This window comes from Cucurbita pepo, chromosome 13 (genome assembly GCF_057944985.1).
Source record: "Cucurbita pepo subsp. pepo isolate OVF chromosome 13, ASM5794498v1, whole genome shotgun sequence".
Classification (NCBI taxonomy): domain Eukaryota; kingdom Viridiplantae; phylum Streptophyta; class Magnoliopsida; order Cucurbitales; family Cucurbitaceae; genus Cucurbita; species Cucurbita pepo.
The window spans coordinates 15,636,187-15,658,818 of NC_141810.1; the positions used below are offsets into that span (position 1 = coordinate 15,636,187).

The 22,632-nt window shown below is 38.5% G+C and overlaps 4 protein-coding genes across 7 annotated transcripts; 1 reads left to right on the forward strand and 3 right to left on the reverse strand.

Annotated features, from left to right (window-relative positions):
• LOC111808210 (U-box domain-containing protein 1-like) lies at window positions 1–2,232 on the reverse strand. The gene has a single exon (XM_023694055.2). The coding sequence runs from the start codon at window positions 2,227–2,229 to the stop codon at window positions 166–168; it is 2,064 nt and encodes a 687-aa protein (XP_023549823.2). The 5' UTR covers window positions 2,230–2,232; the 3' UTR covers window positions 1–165.
• An 876-nt stretch (window positions 2,233–3,108) lies between these two features.
• On the forward strand, window positions 3,109–5,235 carry LOC111808214 (LOB domain-containing protein 21). Its single transcript, XM_023694058.2, has 2 exons — window positions 3,109–4,869; window positions 4,980–5,235. Exon 1 carries the CDS (start codon window positions 3,300–3,302, stop codon window positions 3,819–3,821), a length of 522 nt encoding a protein of 173 aa, XP_023549826.2. The 5' UTR covers window positions 3,109–3,299; the 3' UTR covers window positions 3,822–4,869; window positions 4,980–5,235.
• Window positions 5,236–6,151: 916 nt separating this feature from the next.
• LOC111808211 (transcription factor bHLH51) lies at window positions 6,152–8,731 on the reverse strand. 3 transcript variants are annotated; one of them, XM_087129563.1, is made up of 3 exons: window positions 8,513–8,731; window positions 7,233–8,389; window positions 6,152–7,071 (listed from the first exon to the last, which is right to left on the reverse strand). In XM_087129563.1, exons 2-3 carry the CDS (start codon window positions 7,500–7,502, stop codon window positions 6,619–6,621), a joined length of 723 nt encoding a protein of 240 aa, XP_086985689.1. In that variant the 5' UTR covers window positions 7,503–8,389; window positions 8,513–8,731; the 3' UTR covers window positions 6,152–6,618. The 3 variants fall into 3 exon arrangements, with proteins under 3 accessions (XP_086985689.1, XP_086985691.1, XP_086985690.1); XM_087129565.1 differs by lacking the exon at window positions 8,513–8,731 and having other exon boundaries at window positions 7,233–7,771; window positions 8,259–8,498; XM_087129564.1 differs by lacking the exon at window positions 8,513–8,731 and having other exon boundaries at window positions 7,233–8,498.
• Window positions 8,732–9,548: 817 nt separating this feature from the next.
• On the reverse strand, window positions 9,549–22,529 carry LOC111809413 (clathrin heavy chain 1). Of its 2 annotated transcripts, XM_023695864.2 has the most exons (30): window positions 22,238–22,528; window positions 21,671–21,875; window positions 20,971–21,059; window positions 20,781–20,859; window positions 20,548–20,675; window positions 19,871–19,969; window positions 19,676–19,784; window positions 19,017–19,096; window positions 18,670–18,897; window positions 18,496–18,561; window positions 17,810–17,926; window positions 17,170–17,367; window positions 16,962–17,078; window positions 16,522–16,581; window positions 16,057–16,143; window positions 15,752–15,835; window positions 15,529–15,663; window positions 15,368–15,430; window positions 15,185–15,289; window positions 14,964–15,076; window positions 14,618–14,870; window positions 14,373–14,509; window positions 13,989–14,267; window positions 12,901–13,903; window positions 12,182–12,667; window positions 11,911–12,081; window positions 11,654–11,839; window positions 11,020–11,142; window positions 10,175–10,285; window positions 9,549–10,065 (listed from the first exon to the last, which is right to left on the reverse strand). In XM_023695864.2, the coding sequence occupies exons 1-30, from the start codon at window positions 22,280–22,282 to the stop codon at window positions 9,898–9,900; spliced, it is 5,124 nt and encodes a 1,707-aa protein (XP_023551632.2). In that variant the 5' UTR covers window positions 22,283–22,528; the 3' UTR covers window positions 9,549–9,897. The 2 variants fall into 2 exon arrangements, with proteins under 2 accessions (XP_023551632.2, XP_023551631.2); XM_023695863.2 differs by having other exon boundaries at window positions 15,185–15,430; window positions 22,238–22,529.
• Window positions 22,530–22,632: the final 103 nt, after the last annotated feature.

Consider the following 22,632-nt stretch of genomic DNA (forward strand, 5'->3'; position numbering starts at 1 on the left):
ATAGAAAGCTCCATTCTATTAAGTATTCTTTATTGTTGAACAGTTAAACAAAGCTGTGATCGCAAACTATTAATTATATAACTTTAAGTTCAATTGAAAAACTCACCATTTCCACGAGTTTGCACAAATATATACTTCTGCAAGATTATCTATACATTCTGCATTTCAACATGGCTGAGATTCAAAGCAGCAACTGTTTAGCAGTCTAAGCAATGCATCAGCTTTTCTTCTGGCCTTCAATGATCCATCTGCGGCCAAGCTTTGTAGAGAAGGGATACTTCGAGGATTTAGCATCAAGCGCCTTGCAACTTCCTCTCCTCCATCCTTGCACAGCCCCAATAACAGTGTAATTGAACTCTCTTTCCCTTTTGGAGATCCAAATCTTAAAAGATCAATGAGCGAAGGCACTAAAACTCTACTGTTTCTTATCTCCTGCAGCCCTTCTGAGCAACCCATAGCCAGGGAGAGCGCCTGCAAGGCTTCATCTGTTATGCCTGCCTTGTCATCTGTTAGCAAGTCAATCAGCAATGGCACTGCCCCAGCAACTACGATACAAGTTTTGTTGGCACTGTAAAGTGCTAGATTGCAAAGTGCAGTGGCGGCATCTCGCTTCCCGACTGGATTGCCTTCCTTCAGGAGCCTCACCAATGCCGGTATGGCTTTCGGACTCGCCCCTATTGTTATTTTGAACTCGTCTACCATGGTTAGGCTAAATAATGTTGCTGCAGCATTTTCTCTTGCTTCCATTGTTTTCCCTGATTCTAAGATGTGTGTTATGTTGTCTATCGCCCCTGCTGCCACTATCAGGATCTTGTTGTTGTTGAAGATTGCAAGGTTGAACAATGCAGTCACTGCATTTTCTTCGATCCTTGGATCACCGGATTTCAACAGCGTCACCAGAAACGGTATCGCTCCTGCTTCGGCAATCATCCTTCGGTTATCCATTCCACTTTTTGCTAGTAACCGGAGCTCATATGCAGCTTGTCTTTGAATATCTGGTGACCCTGTTGCAAGTTTTCCCACCAGAAACTCGGCTGTCATTTTGACAGTGTCGGAAGCTGCTTTGGATGCAGAAATGTGATCGATCGGTTCATCAGAAGGGTAACTTTTTCTGTTGCTTCTCTCCAACTCGTAGGAAGAATATGGTTTTGTAGGTTCATTCATACTAATGTTGTTTTCTTGGCACCACTGTTGCATCAAACTCTTGAGTGCATAATTTGGTATGAGGGCCATATGAATTAGCCTCTGATTACTCTTGGGACATACATGATGCCCTGAGTCAATCCATTGGGCTATTGAGTAACGATCGTAAGTATGTCCGGACGATACAATTACAGGGTCTCTCATGAAATCTAGTGAAATGGGGCAGCGAAAATCGTCTGGAATTGGAACCATTGATTTAGAAGAAGATGAATGATCTAAATGCTTGTTTGAGTGTTGAAACTGTAAGTTGAATGTTTCCTCAGCATTCTCATTTTCTTTCTTACTGAAGATCACTGTTTTGGAATGCATAACAAGAGAGATGAGATTGTTTATGTTAGAAACCACAGTTATTCCACCTGCTCCTGCTTGTTTAAAGGCTTCTGCCTCTAGTTTTGATATTTCTTCATCACAATCCATCAGGCCTCTCAGCCCAACACTACTGAAAATCTCTTCCACTTTTCCCACTTCTGCCAAACCTTTGTTCTTGTAGTTCTTCTCCTTGTTTTTGCTCATTAGTTGAAGAAGCTCATCTCTTCTTTGAATCTCTCGAGCATTGGCTGAAAACTCCAATCGCTTAGCTTGCCTGTGAAGAAGCTCCACTTGTTCTCTCGTATCATCTGTTAATTTAAGCAAGCTGAGAGGTAAAATATCAAGTACCCTCCCAATCTCCTTCACTAGCTGATAAAACTGATTGGAAATGGTCTCAGTCTGTAGTAAGCTCCATAGACAGCTTCCTTCCTCGCAGCTTTGAATCAGAATCTTAACTCTTCGGATTACAGAAAAGAGTTCAGTGAGACAAAGAATGGAAGGTAGAGGAAGAGCACAATTTGATTCTTGAACCTCTTCAAATAAGAAAGCAAGGAGCTTGATTCTTCTTCTCATGGTTGAGATAGTCCTAGCCTGCACAAAAGGAGAGTTCTCCTCAAAGGCAACTTCATTGGATAGAAGAATTAATGATTGCAGCAGAGACCCAGAAGGCAAAAGGCCTGAAGAAGCTGCCATCATTGGGGAAGGAGCAACATCCATGGCCGTTCTCACTCCATGAATAGACTCTATTCATAGAGTTTATCAAGATTACATTATGTCAGACATAGATTCCTAGGAGGAAAGCTTCAAAACTCCTTCAAACCTGAAAATTATTAAATTCATTGGAAGAGTTTTGTGTTTTGGCAGTCTCTGTTTGTTTGGCTGACTGTATGACAATAGGAGAACTTCTGGGTAGCTGCCACTTGGAGCAATTTCCTGCCTCCTCAAAATAGTCAGATCCCCAACCAATTTTATATCTTCAAAACCATGCATTACTTGCACCACACTAACTTTGTCAAACTATATGCAGGTGGGTTGACTTTTCTAAAGTGGGCTTCAAGAGAAAAGCCCAATGATAAAGCCCAACTTCACTTGTCTCTTCATTATATGGGTCCTACAGAAATGTTGAGTCGTACAAATGCAGTCCAAAGCAAGGGGGCCTACGCAAATTAGTGGAAGAGGAGGAAAGCAGCATAAAGAAGAGTTACAGTAAACCACACCAAACAGAGACCGCAAATTCAACATCCCCCAACCATGCTCTGTTTTTCCATTGCCCAAACAAGCCATTTCTCTCTGTTTTTTGAAACTCTGCTTTGGGGAAAACGACGACCATTCTTTAACAAGTGGGTTCTGGGAATTCCATTATCGTCCTTGTCCAACACTTTGTTTGATGGGACTGTTTGTATCCCTTCAGCACTTCCTTTCACTCGAGCAAGCACCCCTGTTCCTGTATTGTACCAGTCTTTTGGCAGCTACACCGACCACAAATATGATGTCTCATCCTAAGTTAGGAGCACAAATAATGGCACCCCCCCATGTTCTTTAATTCCCACTTCTCATAAAACTATTTAAAGTGTTTCTTCTTTTTCCTTGAATACTCTCTTTCAATCTTTCAATCCTTCATTTACTCTTCAAACCCCACAACCAATTTAGGCCCCACCCCCTCTATCGCCTCATCTTTCACCTACTCCCCAACCAATCCTTTATTATGTATATAAATACACATCCTCTGTTGCAAAGAATATGAATATGATATTCTTTTTTATTGACATGATGAAGAAGGAGCAGCCATGAGAGGTTGCCATGAGACTCGCTCTTCTTCTTCTTGTGCAGCCTGCAAATTGCTCAAGAGAAGGTGCACTCCCACATGCATATTTGCGCCTTATTTTCGGTCTGATGAGCCTAAGAAGTTTGCCAAAGTTCATAAGGTTTTTGGGGCCAGTAATGTGAGCAAGATTCTGACTGAGGTGCCTGAGGAGCAGAGAGAGGACACTGTGAACTCTTTGGCTTATGAGGCTGAGGCCAGGCTGAGGGACCCTGTTTATGGCTGCATCGGTGCCATAGCTCTGTTGCAGACTAAATTGGTGGAGCTTCAACATGATCTTGCCATCGCCAAAGCTCGCCTTGCTCGTTATGCTGATTCTGATCATAATTATAACACCTTTTCTTCTTCTTTGGGTGTTTTGGAAAATTGTGTTGTTAATATGCCTTATGGTGGATTGAGCATCGCTGCAGGGCAGAGCTCTTCCGCAATCACCCAATATGGATATTTATGTGACTTCACCCACTTTCCTTATCCATTTAAAGCTTGAAACTTTGAGCTCTGTCTCTCTGTCTCTCTGTCTCTATCATCAGGGTTTGATGAAGATTTTCATTTTTTTTGTTTCTGTATAAAGAAGCCCAACATGATTGTAGTTGAGAATTTCTTGTTTTGATATTCGATTGTACGAGCATATAAGTAGAGTAAGCAGTTCATGATATGGTTATAATTCTCATAAAAAGGAGAAAGAAGCATTCATGAAGGGCATCCATGGGATGGGACGGGATGGAATTGCTGGTTGCAGGTTCAATGGAAGAGGAGCTTTGAAATTGTAAGATTGGGACTTGTGGTCGTGGTCTGAAACTATCATGATTGGGCCAAGAAAAATGAGACTGGGCCCGAAAACCTGTTGGGCCCTCCAAGCCCAGATCTTATCTTCTCAGTTCCCATTCATTGAACCGGACAAGATTGATTTGAAAGGAAAACAAAGAATTAAGATAAAGCACATTAACTAGGATCGACAACAATACAAGATAAGCACTTTCGTTACCGCGATTCGTGAGCCCCGTAAGCGCCCCCGCAAGAGCCTCCGTACTTCCTCCACCGCTGAAGACGCCGCCCATGCCTACGGGCCGTGCCGCCATCATCCTCTACAGTTACCGAGCACAACTCAGTCTTCTCCTTCTCCTCCATGGCCTCCTCTCTCCCCGTTATGCCCTCTCCGCAATCCTCTTCCTCTTCTAATTATTAAGTATTGTTTTCTTAGACATAAAAATTTAGTGTAACCAATTTAAAACATAATACTAAATTAAATTAACAAAAATACGTATATTTTAGTTTTTTAAAAATAATTTAAATTACAAAATTCGGTTTCTAGGCATGTCTTTTGTAGTATTGGGCCATTTCGATGAGTTACAAGGCCCAAAAACGGCCCGAAGTGGCCCATTAAAATTCAACTTTAAATTAGGGTTTTGTTCATGTGTATATAAATCCGAAGCCGTAGCATCCAGAACGTAGTCGATCCTGTCACTCGCCTCGTTTGCAGGACCAGTGTTGTTTTTTGGCTCATCGGTTAGCAGGTCTTCAACATGAGGGCTAAGGTAAGTTTCCAAGTATTGGAATGAAGTTTTTTTTTTTTTTTTTACTCGTATTGCTTGGTTCCACGATAAATATTTCTTGTTGTTTTGTTTTTTTTTCTTTCGATTATCAGTGGAAGAAGAAGAGAATGAGGAGATTGAAGAGGAAGCGTCGAAAGATGAGGCAAAGATCCAAGTAGTTTGTGTCTGTTTTAAATAAAAAGAGAATCGTTCTTTTAGTCGTTACTGATATAGGACGAGTAATAGTTGAATTCTTGTGTTTCTGTTGGATTTTTATCGAGTTTTTTTTTTAGTTTCAATGTGCAATTTTGTTCGACTTAATCACTCTGAGATCTACATTATTGAATTCACTGTCTGGAGTTTTTTAAACGTCGGTTGATGGTATGTTTGTTTTCCCCATTTATTTCTATAGTTTTTCTTCGTGATCCAATCATGAAACCGCAACCTAAATTGCTTGTCAACATGAACGTATTAGCAGTGACCTGTTCTGGCATTCCATTGCTGCAAGCATGTAAACGCCTTAATTGATCGCGTTTAAGATTGGAGTCGATCCTTCCTGCTTTGTTACCCTTAGAATATACTGATCGATGTCAAAATAGCTTCTGTGTAGTGTCCCGAAGATAGTGTTCAAATCAAACGATTAGTTTCAAATGAGTTCATGCACTCGGCAGAAGATTACTTTGGGCCAATACTCCCCTCCATTATTTTATCTTTAGACGTATTCTGATGTTTTGAACTTTCTAAATCTTCTGCTTTACATGAACTGATTAATTGGGTTTTAGTTGCCTGTGTTGGATTTAATCTCAGTTTTATCAGTGACGGCGGATTAATTTTATATATTTGTTAAGTGTATAATTAATCTTAGAAGTGGAAATGCCGAGGACTATGTCTTGTAACAGAGTGTTCATATTAGAAAGAATACAAGGTTGGACAGGATCAAGCTAGTATGGCATAAGGATGAATAACAATGTTTTCATTCAACGCCTTATAATTGCAACTCTCTGTTCATTCAGATTAGAGCCTTTTTTTTTAGCACTGGCAAATGAGATGATGGGTTTGTTGCTTATATTGCGTCTGGATGGATGCCATTATTTATTAATCTATGCATGTTTGTCCAACTCGGGATAGCCGATTGCTTCCCTGTTGTCTATTTGGTTAGATTCAGTTTTGGGAATGAAGGAAAAATTCATATCTTATACGTTTGTAAGCATAACAAGTGGGACAAAGCGTGGTATGCTGATCTCCTTTCTACCATTTTTTATCAGATGATGATAAAGACATGAACTTCGTTTCAATTTTAAATTTTATAGTGATGTTCAATCCAAATGTAACGTTTTCTTTACCGATCGTCTATGTACACATCTCAGTTTCGATCAAAGTAGAGTTTTGGATTTGTTTACCGGCATGTCCTCAAGAAATAGCTATCTGCATTGCTACAAGAAAAAATGAACTCGACGAGACTGAGAATGTGCTATAACGGCGACTGACCCAGGACGTGTTCATATGGATTTCACCCTATCTACTTCTTTTTTCCAACTATGAGTCCAACTGCAAAGCTCCCTCTTTTCACGTGAGAGACGGTTGTTGCTGTGCTTCCACAGCTTCAATTCTCCATAATCTTTCTTCATGAGGCTCTGGATTTTACTCTCTTAATCTTTTGTTCAATCCATTGTGATTGTATTATTGTAGCATCAGTGTCACTCAACAGAGCCGGTGTGGGGTGTTCCCAACTAAATTATTGAAGAAGAAAGATTACTGGGAATAATGAGAAGGGAGGAAGAACCTCTGTCGTTTACTTCTAATACGATAGGTCGAAGCACTCGACGACGATGACAATCGACTTAAAACTAATTTAAGAGACTGCTGAACAGTGTTTAAGCAGACACTTTTTTCACCATCTTTATTGCCAAGGACAAGTATGCTTTTAATGCGGCCACCAACACTAGCCATATCAGCCCTTATTGTGGTAAGCCTCAGCCCCTTGATCACTTGGATGAGCTCTGTGAACAGTTCTGGTCGATCGTCGCAGCTCACTGATACCTTAATCTCAGTATTGTTCCTGCTGTGGTCTTCAACCATGGTGGAGTCAATAGTTACTTCATCCATGTCTGTTGGGACTGTCATGTTCTTGCTGGCTTCCATTGCTTTTCGCTTCAGATCTTTCACTTGATCGATCGCGCTTCCCAACAGAGCTGCCTTATCCATCTGCCATACAAACAAACAAAGAAGATGAGTCTCTGAGCATGGGATCTGTTATCAACTAGGAGAATGGAAAAGTAGATGCTTTTTGCTATGTTCAGTGTTTCTGGTCATCCCAGTTAGAAAGAGAAAGGTAGAGAGAGAGAGAGAGAGAGAGAGAAGAGGACCTTATCAGATTTGGGAATGAGTTTCCGAAGGGTTGCAAGCTGAGCATTGATTCTGTCCCTACGCCTCTTTTCCGCTTGGCTATGGCTCTTGGAAGCAGAAGCTGCTCTGTCTTCACCAATAATTCCTTCTACTGGAGTCGAAAACGAAGGGAACCCATCAATCCGAAGCTCTGTTGAGCTTGAAGGCTGAGGATTAATCACCCATGGAAGACGCAGAGAAGGTTCAGGGCTTGAATCTAGCCCCTCAGGCTTATCCCAGTTATCCTCCATAACTGATGCCAGAAGGGGAGGCAGGGCCAGTCTTCTTAAATCCGTCTCAAAGTTTAGTTTTTATGGTTGCATCTGGAGAGCTACTGTTGATTGCACTAATAACAACAACAATAATAATAATGTGTGTGATCTTTATATCTTGATGGTGATTGGTGTGATGTCCAATAGCCTTTAATTCGTCAAACCGAAAATCATTTTTGGCTGTGTATGGCTGTCGTTTCAGTTTGAAGTTTCCGTTTTTCCCTCTGATAAAGCTAAGCCTCCACGATCTGATCAATTAAAGATTGTCCTTATGTAAAACCATTACCCACCAAATTTAAATCATTGTTTTCAGCAAAGAAAAAAAAAATGAAACATAGCCATAAACAGACACACCAAGGAACTCGACTAATTGTTGGATCTAACGAGATCCCAATCCCATATTGCCCTGGAAACAGAGGCAGATCCAAAGGATCTTTGATTTTGGGATGAACTATCACAGAAAATTTCCATCTCCATACAGAATCAACTCCGACCCATTTGGACTTATGGCAAGTTCTTTTATGGGTTTGCGTCAAAAAACCTCCTTTCCCTTACAATCCTATCTATACACTATCAGTTTAGTACTCTAAAATTCACAGTACTGTGTCTTTAAACATAGGATCTATTTTTCTCTTCCCCTTCCAAGATAAGGTCATACAGATTTATTATGAAAAGAATATCTCGAGACATAAAAATAGAAAAACAACCAAGACTGAGAGTTTCAGGATATAATACTGAATATTTCCATTATGGAGGCTGAAAATGGAGCCCAGCGCTTTACACTCCATACCAACAGGTCCTCCATGTTTCCAAGTAACTTATGCATCTTTTTGTAGGCGACTTTTCATGTAGCTTTGTGGATGTGCCTGTTAACAGTTACAGTCGTGTAAAAGATTAGAAAGAGGGAAAGAAGAAACCCTCAAACAACTTTACCAACTAAAGCATCTTCTCTTGAATAGGATTCCCAGAGAGAGAGAGAGAGCCTTTACCTTAGCGGCTTGTTCAGAAAGAATCGGTGGTCTTTGTTGACAGAAGAAGGAAACAACAAAGCTTGAACTGCAATGCAAAAAGGGGGGCCATAATGTAGGGCCCCGTTTTGCACAAACCATGTAATTGAATGTATTAAAGATTGATACGACTTCTGATCAACTACTCGAAATTGCAAAAGTCCCATCTCAAAATCATGTGGGGGCCATAATTTCCCGTCTTTTTGCACTAATTTGAAGAGAAGACGAGTGTGGGGGGTTGCTTCAGGTAGATGAGAAGAGAGTGTGGTGTGTGGATGGGGATTGGGTTGAGACGAATAATTTCGTCGGCAACAGACATACGAGAAAAATGTGCCAAATCATAATAATAATAATATAACTCCATCAACGTGTTCCTGTCCACCATATAATTGACATCTCCATCGCAGCCGCAACCATATACAACTTATGTGAACCATACGACTCTCTCTCTCTCTCTCTCTCTCTCTCTCTCATAAGTTTAGATTATCAAAAAGTTCTATCAATTCAGAACAATTCACTGTTTGTTCCTAGACGTACACAATCGGGCTATAAACTTAGAAGTTAGTGGACCCTGGTCTACTTGCAACTACCCGCATGTGCACCTATTTAAAGGCGAGAACACTGGCTAAACTAAAATTTCCAAGAAAACGTCCATACAGTAGTGCTAAGGCATAATGATGTTGGAGACATCCAAAAGAAGATGGTAGTTGCAAAACTCAAATTACATCACCTCCATAGATTCAATCATAAAGCAGAGGCTCTTGCTCGTCTCTAGTAGCCGATCTCGTTTCTTCGTCCCTCTCCCGCCGCTTATTGAATCTTCAAACCGATACAGCTCGGAAGAACCTTAAGTTATAATAAACTCATAATTTTCAAAGTTGATTGAAAGAATTATTCACAGCAGAAGTGGTACGAAATGAAAAGCATCACTCAAAGAAGACCGATGAAACACGGTAACCAAACAAGAACTAAGCATATCCATCAGCAATAGAGGGGCAGGGGAAGGAACCGAAGGAAAAACGAAAATCTATGAATCTGGTTTTTATCATCATTTAAAGCAGCATTTCCTAATGAAAGGCCAGGCTACAATGGAGGAGAAAAAAAAAAATCTTAAAATACAGAACCCTCAGGTTGCTGCCCAGCATCCAAAAAAATGCCTGCACTAACAAAAGAATATTACAAGACAAGTCCACAACACTATAACACAGGAACAGAACGACAAAAATTCGAGAATTATTCACCCGTAGAAGAAGTGGGGGAGAAGCATAAAATTAAAGTAAGAAAAGCCCCCCATTTGTTGCAGGGTTCAACTCTCCCCAGAATCTATGGTCGATTCCCGCATTTTTTTACTAGGGTTTTCTATTTTTTTAATAGCTGCTACCCATCGGTGGCATGCCGAAAGGTGGCATTGGTGGCATTCCCAATCCACCCATTGGTGGTGGTGGAGGCGCAAAGCCTGGCATTCCTGGTCCCCCTCCCATACCAGGCATTGGCGGTGCAGGCAAAGCAAGAGGCAGCAACTGAGCATACATGTTCTGCGGTTGAAGCTCACAATCAGAATACAGAAAGAAACATTGAACAGCTGGGATGATGCAAAGGGGCAACAAATTGATAAGAGCCTGACACAAAAACTGAGGGATTTACCTGCTGAGCAATAACGTCCTTCTCTTCCTTCTCTTTGGCCTTGACTTCTTTCTGAGCCTCAATCTTGTCCTTCACAAGTTCATCAACCTTTCCGGTATATTCTCTGATAAACTGCAATATAAAGAAAAAATTTCAGCAGGTCACATACTACTATGTTATGTAGATAATCATATTTTTCTTAACAATGAAGACTAACCGATGACAAAGGCCACAAGAAATCTGTAAGATCTAACTTAACTTAGCTGAGCAACAAGCATTTGTAGATAGTTTCCAAAGGTATGTTAGGTCAAGGTTCTAAATAAGCCTCAATTTTTTAAGCTTGGTGTTGGAAAGTCTAGGTTTGTGTCATTTATGTTAAAAGATTGTGCAATAGAATGAGTTAGAAACTAGGGTTTGGTGTTGTCTGTATTTGTATTTGATTTATGGGTTTATGATCAATTTTGTTAATGAGTTTTTTCTAATAAAAAAACAATTTCATTGATGAAAGTTATAATGAGGTATAATAACAGGTAAATTTCCCATGTATAGTTTTCTAACTTGGAATACTATTAAGTTTAGAATGTGAGATTTGTAAGCTCATAGGCCAGAATATGAAAACTTCCTATCCAAACATAGCCTTGACTATTTAACCCTAGGTTACACAAACAAGAACTGTGAGCCAAACACCCCAGATATGCTAGGAGGAAGACAGCTAACGGCTTAACTTGGAAGATCAATTTCATCAGAACCAAAACCCAAGTTCCAAAGTTCCCAGAAAACATTGGTGGAAACCAAAGAATCTTCAGATTTAAAGTCCTACCAATAAACCTGGATAATAAAAAGTGGTATGAATTAAGAGAAGTCACCTGCAACAGGTATGGGAAAGCAAAGTCGATCATGTTGTTGACCCAGGCAAGTTCAAGAGCAACATCTGCCCGAATCAAGTCATAACAAACAAAGAGGCATGAAGCAAAGCATTCCTTCTTTCCCTGCACAGAACCATTTATAAAAAGATCAAAACTAATTTCATTTGCCGACTTTCTGAGTATAGAAAATGCTACATACATAGCAGAGCTAAAAAGCAAGAAATCATATATGAGATCAAGGCCACCTCAACCAAAAGCACCAAGCAACCCATGTTCACACAAGAAATAAAGGAAATGCTTTTACCCGCATCCCAGATACAAGAATTTGATCTATTTGACCCAATTGTAAAAATTGGATTTTCTGTTATTCAAATTGTGGATCTTGTAGTGAAAATTTTAGATCCAAGTAAGTCCAAAAAAAATAAAAAAAAAATAAAAAAATAAAATAATAAAGAGCTTTGTTTCACATCCAGCGAGAACAATTGAACGCTGACACAGTTTTCAATTATTGGATCTGCAGTTACTTTAACCTTGTGGCTCCATCACTCTTAGCAATTTAACATTCAATATTTCAAAATTTTGCGTCAAAATGCATGAGCATGCTTGTTTAAACAACAAAAAATATCAAACATACTTGTTCGATGAAGTAAACAAGCAACTCCTCGGCAAGTTCACGGTCACCAGATTGGGATGCTGTCTCCATTGCATCCTTGTAGAGATTGTCTTTCTTTGACAAGGCAATGGATTGCTTCCATCTTCCGGCTTTTTTGTATATGTAGGCTGCAACACGTCTCATTTCAAGTAACTCATGCTTTTCGATCTGCACAAAAGCACATCATTAAATTTTTGCAACAAGATTTATTACTCATCCAACTGGAAAACATCACTCACCTTCTGTGCAAGACCTATTTGATCAAAATTATCGTGCAAATCAGTTGATTCGCGCAATCTATCATAGTCTTCCTCCTCAACATATATTCCATTCAAGGCCTCATTCACAGCAGACACATTGTTGCTCTGAACTGCAATCATGTATGGCTTCACAAGCAACAAGTGACCAGCCTAATATCCAAGAGAAAGGAATGCACTCAGCATCAAGAGCCAAGACGACTACCAAAGTAAGGAATCAGTGTAAGAAAAAAAAAGGGCCCCGAAGTATAACCTTCCTCATAATATCAACAACTCGTGTGTGGTCTACACGAAGTGCAAGCACATTAAGAAGATCGTTAATAAGATCAGGATGCTCTTGCAAGTAGAAATGCACAGCCTTGTAATACAATTCCACATTAGCAACTTTGACAGCAACATCTTTAAACTGCATGTGATCCCATGCTTCGGGAGAATGATTCATGATGGTAGTTGCAGCATTATCAAATTCATCATACTGGATATACAAATAGGTAAGTTCCTTCCAATGCTGCTGTTCATCACAAGCTCGTATAAGCTTGGGAATATTCAGCCGAGTTGAGAAAAGTTTGATATGCTCCATAAGCTTATCGTGGCGGTATCTAGCATACAAAACTCCCAACTCAGTGAAGATACCCATATGAGCACGCTCAAGCCCCAGTCCACTCTCCATTAGAGAGATTAATTCATTGAAACATCCTCTATTCTGATAATATTCACTGACCTCCTCCAGATCATCCACCTATTCATTGAGGCACCACAGGATGGTTAATCAATTACCAAGTCACATCACACATCACAATACAGTAAGGGGGAAACATAAGCATATAAAAAACAGCATCCCTAGGAATTCAAAATAGACATTGGTTTTTACATCTTTGTACACAGGCACATCCTAAGAGGTAAAAGTAAAATAAAATGAGGAGATAAGAGATAGCAAAAATTAAGCAGGTTGAATTTGATTGTAATGTTCACCTGGATAATAATGTTAAGACCACATATTTGTGCCAAGCGGAATTCTTCAGCATCAACACAAGAAAAGCACACTTCCTTCCATGTCTTTGCACTGTTTGCTTTTCGTGCTGCATCAACAGCACCTTGGAACTGTTTCAGTTTTACAAGAGTGACAGCCAACTTGGCCCAGTTAGATATGAAGCCAAATATAATTTTAGCAGCCTCATATAAGGCTTCATCATACAACCGATCGCCAACATTCTGAAGATTAGCCACATTTGGCATGAGAATAAATTCTTCAATCTCAGTCAACCGATCAATTTTAGCATAGGCATATATGAGCTCACTGTCCACCTTGGGTTCTTTAGACTTCTCCCTAACCATCAAAAGGTACCTAACTAGGTCATGATACACATTTGCATCCTCAGCGGCACGAATGACTTCCAGAAATTGAGTGGCATCATCTGCACGGATAAAAGACTCAATAGCATCGCTCACCAATCCTTCCCTTAGTTGAGCCTTTGCAACCTGGCTCCAAACTGCATCTTCTTCAACCCGGAATGCAAACTCTACAGCTCTTTCAATACTTTGAATGTTATCCAACAAGACATTGACAGCTTGAACATTCAAGTTGAACTTCTTGAAAATTGCAAATGCCTCTTCATACAGCTGTGCCTCCACAGCCACTTCACCGACTGCAGGTCCATCAAAATTATCCAGTCTGTTAATGTAGTCCATAACTCTGGAAGGATCTGCCTTGATGGCTGTCAATATAAGCAGATTTTGCAGATTAAAGTTTCCACTAAATGCAGAGTTTTGAAGGACAATCTTTTCGAGAAGTTCAATTAACTCGTGTGGCAGGTCTGCTGTCATAAAAGCCTTAACAGCAGCTGAAACTTGCTCTGGACTCTTGCTTTCTGGCAAGGCTGTTGATACAACTTGATCAATGAGCTGCCTTCTATATTCATTTTCAGGGTTAAGAACATTCTCCCAGAGATCACCATCCATCCTCTCAACCACATATCTGCATGACAGTTCGGAGTAAATCATATTGCTGATAATGCATCCAACCTAGATAAACAATTAAAATTTTCTAATATATCACTAACCTTGCTTGCAGTTTGAACAATGAGTTCTTGTTTGTAACATTAATAAGCTCATCATCACACTGTCCACGTCGATAGGCCACAACAGCTAAAGTGGGATCACGTTTTTCACAATATTTACCCACAACACGGGAATCATAGTACGGATTGGTGGTGAGGAAGTGCTCTGGATTATTGTTGCTATCAATAATTATTTTACCCAGAGCATTATGCACATGGACATCCTGACTTCCCTCACTCACCAGATGCTCCAAAAATTGAGTAAGTAACCGCAACCGATTTCTGAATCAAATAAATTAATCAGATCTCGTGATTGTATATGACCCATACAGAGAAAAAATCTATTAAGAGACAAGTAAATAAGGAAAAAGGCATCGGAAACACCACCTTTTTTCACATTCATCCACTAGGGGCTCCACAGGAAGCAAAGATCTTACTGAGAGAATTAATCCTTTAATGAAATCTTCAGGACACTCATCATCCAGCAGCTGGCCCACAACTAAAGGTGCATTCCCAGGGTTCACCTACCAGATTATGCCATCAAATTTGATTTAAACAGCAATAACCTTGATATAATTATTTTAATCAAAATGGAAAGATGGAAAGTGAACCACACTAAAAATGATACATACCTTTTGAACATAGCCTTCAATGTACCGGAGCATGTTATTGGTGTAAAGGTAATGTGTGAGATCTGGAACAAATCCAAACCGGTCACACACATTAATTAAAGGACGTGCATCAGGAAGCTTAGCTTCCATTAAAAAGTTCTTGGTTTTCTCTGCATCATAGAAGTTTGATTCTCTTGTTACACGTTCGACCTCCTTAATCTGTCCTGTTTTTGCAGCAGCCTCAATGTACTTGAAGTGAATGTCAGGATCCTCACTGTACCAGAAAATTTTAAAAAGAAAAATTTAAAATTAAATCATAAAACCATAAACAACCTCCCATAGTATTATTTCTAACTAGAAAAATTACCTCGAACTCAAATATGACCCCAAGAAAAAGTACAAGCCCTCATATGACTTAAATTGTTCAAAAAGTTTTATGCACGCATCAACCCCCAACTGTTCACAATATTCCTTTGCAACCTGTACAAATAAACATCAGAATCTTAACTGTTAATTTTGCTTTGCTATGCTAACACCCCCTTAAATTAAACAAACATTAAAAAAGAAATGGAAAGATTGCTAGTTTACCTGCACAATAATCTGAAGGTTGCCTCTGAGATTGACAAGCAAAAGGTCCTTCATACACTCCAAAGCCCACTCACGAGACAAGGTACCAAAAAATTCTACAAGTGACTGCAGATAACCAAATGTAAGATCGAATATACATACTCCTGGTAGTAGATAAGAGATACAACAAATAACTAGACAAACCTGTGGCTCAATAGCATGTGTGTTCACAATGATTCGTTTAATATCTGGTAGCTCTGTATAATGCTGCAAGCAGGTAGAATTAACAATAAACCCAAGTCCATAAAGATTATAGCGGTATAATAGAATTGGAAAAGAGATTGCATTGCTAAAAGTAGTCCTACCTGCAAAGCTCGCACGTAAAGCCCAGCCTTTTCACAAAGTTGGGCAATTCGAGGTCTATCATAATGACTAAACATTCCGTTAGCCAATATGGCATCAGCTACATTTGGAAAAGTTACAAGATTGATCTCTAGGACCTGTGCAACAAAAATCAATAGACAGAGTTTTAATAGTGCCATCAGCAGGTATAAGTGGTTGTTAATTAAGAAAGGTGAGGGAAAAAACCTTTGTCTGGAGGAAAGCATGCTCAGGTAGATTTGGCTTCAAAACATCTAACAGGAAAGCAGTAGCCTCACGAATCAAATTCCTCTGGGAAAAATCAAAGCAGGAACCTTATTGTAAGAATTATAAGAATCACATGTAACGACCCATTCAGACAAATAGTTGTAATACAACAAAATGTAAAGCTAAAAAAATACTCGGCATTTTTTAATGATGCACGAAAAAAAAAAAAAAAGATGAGAAACATGGTAGCACTATCAATCACAATTAAAATTCCTAGCTAAAACGTTTGCGAAGATATAACAAACCTGAAGAAAAAGATCAGTTATTGTGTTGTAGTCAACAGGGCAACCTCCTTCCATTTGTGACATCATCAATGCAAAGTTAACTGCTCCCTACAAATCAGGAAAATAAATTCTCAGTCTCCCAAAACAAATGGGAGGAGGGAACATCCATACTAATTCATGACAGTATTTTATTTATTTATTATTTATTTTTATTTTTTTATTTTTAATTTCTCATTTGCCTGATAACTAAGCCTTGCTCTCCAATAACTAGGAGCACCTGCTCCAGCTCCAGGCTCCGCACGGTTTTTGGAATTAAGCTCACCCGAAGGTTTGAGTTTGGGACCTCTAAGCCCGTCGACCAAGAGACCTCAATCCCTTGCCGACGTGGCTGCCCCTGGAGGTCGTTTTTTTTTTCCCTTTTTCTATAGGACCAGATATCAATTAAATATACGAGTTAACAAGGGATTTAACTATGAATCTGCATACCTGGGGATCCGTTCGGAGAATTGTTTGCAAAAGGAATAAGTAGTCCGGTGTGTATCCAACCTATAACAAAGAAAAACTTCCATAACAATTCTTGCAAGAACTACATGTGGAAAATCTAATGATAAGAGAAGTATGGTTTATTGTTCAAAACAGTCATGGTCCAAAGACCTTCAGAAGAATAATTAAATAAATAACACTATAAAACAGAACTGTAGTAAAGAAAGTTTTAAAAACATAATTGCCATCATTACTAATGTAGAGAGAGAGAGAAACAGAGAGCGCAACTATAATGGTAAGATACTCGACTAATTTTCGATAAACAGAACAAAGAGCAATAATAAAGATAAATCAGCATAGGACTAACTTTAGGAATTCATGAAATTCTGAAGAATGATAAGGGATAATTCTGTATATTAAACTGAGAAAAGACCTTTCTTTACCTGTTTCGAATATATAAGGATCTTGTCAAATTCCCTCCGCTCAGCAAAGGCAGCAACTACCTTTGGCGTCGCTCTGGCTTTGATATAGATTTTCAAAGCCAGGTCATTGTCCACAGTCTACACAACACATGAATTAATAAGCAAGAGTAGTTAGTTTTTAACCCTGAAACAAGAAAAAAGAGACTCCAATAAAATGAGGACATCAAACCTTCACAAGATCTCCTAGTTCCTCACTGCATTCCAACTTGTCATCAGCCAACCAATTTTCCAAGAGGTTCTTCTTGTTCTGGTTTACAACTAAACGAGATAGTTCCAATGACTCAAATGCATTCAGCTTTCCTCTCGTTAATAAAGTTCCAAAATACTGCAGTAGAGGTGGTGTTTGACCAGTTTGCACCGGCACACTCTGCATCATTTAATTAATACAATAATTAATACAAGCCGATGGTATAGTTCAGAAATGAAAAAGAAACTTCCTCAAGGTGTCCCCACAACCATCATCATGGATACAATTTTTCTTGTTACAGTGTCTTCCAAATCTAGTTTCATACAAGGGGAAAAGATACTCCAATTACTAACATTGATTTTCACTAATACTATGCTATACTAACTGTTTAGCAATTTAATACCTCAAAGAAAAGGAGAGGAAAAAAACACCATCGCCCATGGAGAAAGATAGGAAGTAAAGAAAGCAAATAGAAATATAGATATATGCGAAAGAGAAAGTGCAAGTTGCTCTCAGATATCAAAACAAAATAAAATAGGGAAAGACAAACAGCATAACATGACACCTACAAAGGTCACAATCATGACCAACCTGGAAGAAAAGAGAAGGGAAAGAAAAATGCCTGAAATTTTGCAACAGTATCTGGTGTACGGAGGATCCCTTGAGGAGACTCAGCAGCCAATTCGGCCGCTTCTTTGTACTTTGTTTGAGCAAAAAGTTCTTGGAAACGCTGGACAACCTGTGAAAGTTGTGGAAGAATGTATCAACCACCCAAAAGTTTTTAAGAGTGGCATGAATGGTAATCAACGGCATAGATTATAAATGTGAAGCAAAATAAGAACAAAGCAAAGTTTAGACGAAAAATTTTCAACTCTTTCACATGACAAAACAAGTTGATCTATTCTAGTAGATTATTTCAAAGCAAATATATAAAATATATAAATAAATAAAATTGACACCTGATTGACATATATCATCTTATTTTGATACTTAAAATCTTAAAATCACTTCTAGTCTTCCTTCTAATTCTAGAAATTAGCATTTCATGAAATACTAATGCTCATTTCAACACTCTAAATTGATTATTTGTAAATTTTTGTACGTAGGAATAAAATAAAAAGAGGTACCAAGTAACCAACCTCTGTCAAACAAGTTCCAACTATTTGAACCCAACACCGCCACTTTATGCTGTTTGGTTTTATTGGATTCTTCAAGGTTCTTTTAACCACCCCCAACTTTCCTATTTGACTAATGGATAGACTAACCGATGGTGGGTTCAAAAGAACTATGCTTATACAGCAAGCTTACCAGATTTTCAGCACCAGGAAGATTTCCCCTTTTAGCAAGATTGACAGCAAGCTCTAAATTGTTCAACTGTCATAGACAACAAAAAAATTCATTAGTCTCAATTATATAATACAGAATAAAAAATAAAATAAAAACATAATTCCAAAAGAGAAGGAAATTCTGGCATGATCATACCTGGCCACTGACGAAGGAGATAATTGTTTGTTCATTGACAGTAGCCAGTAACACCTGACCCCTCCTGTTTATAGCATAAAATCCTCCCACTGAAGAAGCCTCTGCAGTCAAAAATATAGGATCTGGGCTGATCCTATTTCTATATACAGCAGCAGCTGTCTCCAAGTCGTATACAAATAACAGCCCAAGCTTGGTGATCACATAGATCAAATTATATTTGTGTGAGATCTGTAAATAAATAAATAAAATTTAAAAATTAAAAATATATTTAGAAAAAATATCACTAAAATAATACAAAAAAGGGTTACAAGAATCTTGCAAAAACCAAGTGAGTAACTTTTTAATACCTGCATTGCCACAGGAAAGTCATCAGCAAAATCAGGGGGAAAGAAGAGATCTGCTTGCTTCTTTGTAAATGATGGTTTTCCTGTGAATATTAAATTTAGAAAATGTATTATAACAACTATGTTCGCAAAAGTCTAAGAACGTCACTACGCGAGGCTTCATAGAACTACTTCAACATGCTTTTGTTCTTCAGTACTATCCTCAGACACTTCCAAGGTTTTTGTTTGATGATTTCTTACAATCTCTCGCTCAAAGACTCAATAGTATGGATCAATTTTCAAGATAGGATTGTGCATGAATAATCATTCAGGTCAGTAACAGCATTACATATCCAAACTCATTTAAGAAAACAAATCAAATCACAGTCTACCAGGCACATGACAGATTTGAAAGATGAGATTACAATAAGGATATTTTACATCTGACATGATGAGAACCGGGAATGGGGATTATATCTACAGACAGCCATAAAGACACTTTAGCAAAACAAATTGCAACACGAAAAATTGTGAACACAACAAAAAAACGATGATGTGCTGTCAAAGAATAGCCAAACCTAATATTTTTAGGTCAAATGTTAACTTGACCCAGCAATCCATAATACTACACAACAAATTAATCCAAGAAAACAACAAAATGGGATATATAAGAGCAAGTTAACCTGGCTGGGCACCAAGTTCAATGACATGTAACTTGGAAGTGATCTGTCCAGCATTGAGTGTCTTTGTGGCAAAGGATATAAGAGTAGAAGGGTTCTCGTTTCCAGGAAGCTGTTCAAATAAAATAAAATAAAACAGATAAAGCAAAATAATAATCATAGAAAACATAAGAAGTACATGACCAAAAAGCCTCTTACTTTAAATTGAGCAAATGATGCAGCATGTGCTTCAAGAGCTTGACTTCTCTGCTGCTCCACAGAGAAAAGTTGCATATTCCCTTTCACAAGTTGTGGCCTCTATTTAAATAAAAAAAATGAAAATCGGAAACCTATCAACCCTAGAGTTGTAAAAGCATCATAATTTCTACATATTACAATAAATGTAAGCAGTATAAAATTTCAGCACACCATATATGGATATATATGTTCAAGAAGAAGGCAAAAGGGCTAAGATGTGGGTCAACCAGCCAAGTAGGAAATTGGAGTGGCAACCACAACCAATAAGTTCTAAGGTCGAAAACACTTGGAATGGTCTTCAAATTCGCTTCTGGAAGAAGCACAGCTTGGAAACTATTATACAATGAAGCCTAAGCCATAAACAGAGTTGGTATTGCTTTAGTCCCACAACTACACCACTGTATATTACATATCCTTACAAGTCCTGATTCTAAAATCAGACCTAACCAGTACCAGTAAAATGTGTTGCATCCAGCATTTTTGTCCGTGTCATTTTTCCGTCATGTGTGGAAGAAAAAAGAACTTCTCCATTCACATTTTGATCATTCAGAAATTTTTTGTATGTACAAATTTGTATTAAAAAAATAAGAAGTTCCATCTACATGGAGAACAGGAATTTTAAGAAAACGATAACATACCTCAGGTGAACCAGGTGCAATCCCAATCAAAACCAACCACTTTTCAGAAGGATCACACCGATAGTTTATAATCTGATTGTTAGCCAGATTGGCTGTTCTCTCAAACACTTTCACAGGTTCAGAATCACCTACAAGAAACAAGGGTGAAGACAAATAGGAGTGAACAATCCATGACACAGATTGTTTAATATCCGAGATGATTACTTGAAAAGAAAATAGAAAATGTTCCCAACCTTCAATGGACCAATGGTATACTGCAGTTTGTGTGACCAAGCCCAATGTCTTAGGGGTTATCCATTTCCAAAAGACAACCTATAAACAAAGAAAACTCATGAGTGCCACGTACTGTGAATCTCAATGAGAAAATCATGCTCTGGAACAATCTCAAAGTTTCAATTTGAAAATACAGATTGGAATTCCAACCTGCTCAGGCATCAAATGTGATTTCATTTTTGCCTTCATCTCAATGTTGAATATTTGTAGGTGGTCTTGAGTTGATCCCTGGACTTGAGCTACATGATGGTGCAAAACAGACACGTAAGGTCCAACAAAGGTGACAGAAAATGCAAAGAAACATAAACGCAGACTAATGGTAGAAACCTTATATCAAAAAATGAGCCACATGAGTCAGAGAAGAGGATTTCTGTTTTCACAAACATAAAGTTGGTATGGAGTGAGTTCAATTCAAGTGGTTCAGCATATTTCAAATAGAAATGGTTGTTTGAATCTTGTCTTTCCAGACGAACGAGACTGTGTATAAGGATGCTTATTCCTCACAATATATAACATTTTATACACACTACTTTTGAAACTCCTTTTAAGGCATGTATGACAGTTGAACTCAAAAACCTAGAAAGTTGAGCACGTAAAATGATCTTCTCGTGCAGATGTTAGGTCAAGCAAACCCAATTTAGACAGAATTTGAATTAAATCTCACTAGCTTGGCCATCATTAAGCAATGGAATGTTGTAGAAAATCATTAGCGGAAATCTTCCCAGATGACAAAGGATTCGAAATTAAATCATCTATTCAAAATCTAAAACCTATATTTCTTATATTCGAATTTCTACAACAACAATAATTGAAAACAGAAAATTATTAACTCAGCATAATTATACAACACCTTTCAAAGCCAATATTCTAGAATTAGGATTCATAAGTGCTGAGTCCGCAGTTATAGGCCTCCTCAATGGCTGCATTGGCATGTTCATATCAATGATAACAACACTGTTCTGCGGTGCTGTTTCTCGGACGCAAATATATTTATCTGATTCCATTGTCACGTGCGTGAACGTGATGAATTGCGGATTAATTCCAATGCTCGGAAGCTGAAAGGTCATCAGATCACACAACCCGATCAGTTAGTATACAATCCATCTCGCGGCCGGAATAAAATTAGCGCACTCAATAGACGAAAAGTAAAAGCCAGAAATGAATAACCAAATGCAAGATAGACCACAAAGTTGCAGATCTAAACAGAACCAGTATCGGATCTGAGCCAACTACAACAAGAGATAGACAATCAAAACAACTTAAATCGAAAAATCAAGCAGGCAGCAAAGGATGCGAACACGGAACAAAATTGAGCATTAAAAGATCCATCGACATCGACTAAAACACAATTACCATTTCCAATTAAGCTTACTGAGTGTATAATTCAAAATTTTAGAAAAGGTAAGAGGAAACACACCGTCATGGCTTCCTTCATAGTGATCGGAGCGCTGGCAGCCGCCATGATGGCTCGATAACAAAAACACACGCGGATCTAACAAGACAGCAGAGGAAAGACAGAGAGAAGAAGAGAGATACGTGACGCCTATAAGCAGAAGTCGAGGCAAGGCGAGATCTGAGGCAAAGACGAAACCCTCGGACCCTCGGAACAACGACAGAGGGAACAGAGAGACCTACAGAGGAGAGGAGAGAAATAGGGAGCGAAAGAGAGAGAGAAGAAGACGAAGAAAAGGGAGGGAGTGGGAATATATAGTCTGGCTTAACTATATTAAAAGGAAGTGATTTTTCTAGTCGGAATGAAATGGAAAGAAATTTCAATTGTATTAATAATATATAAATACAAATAACATATTA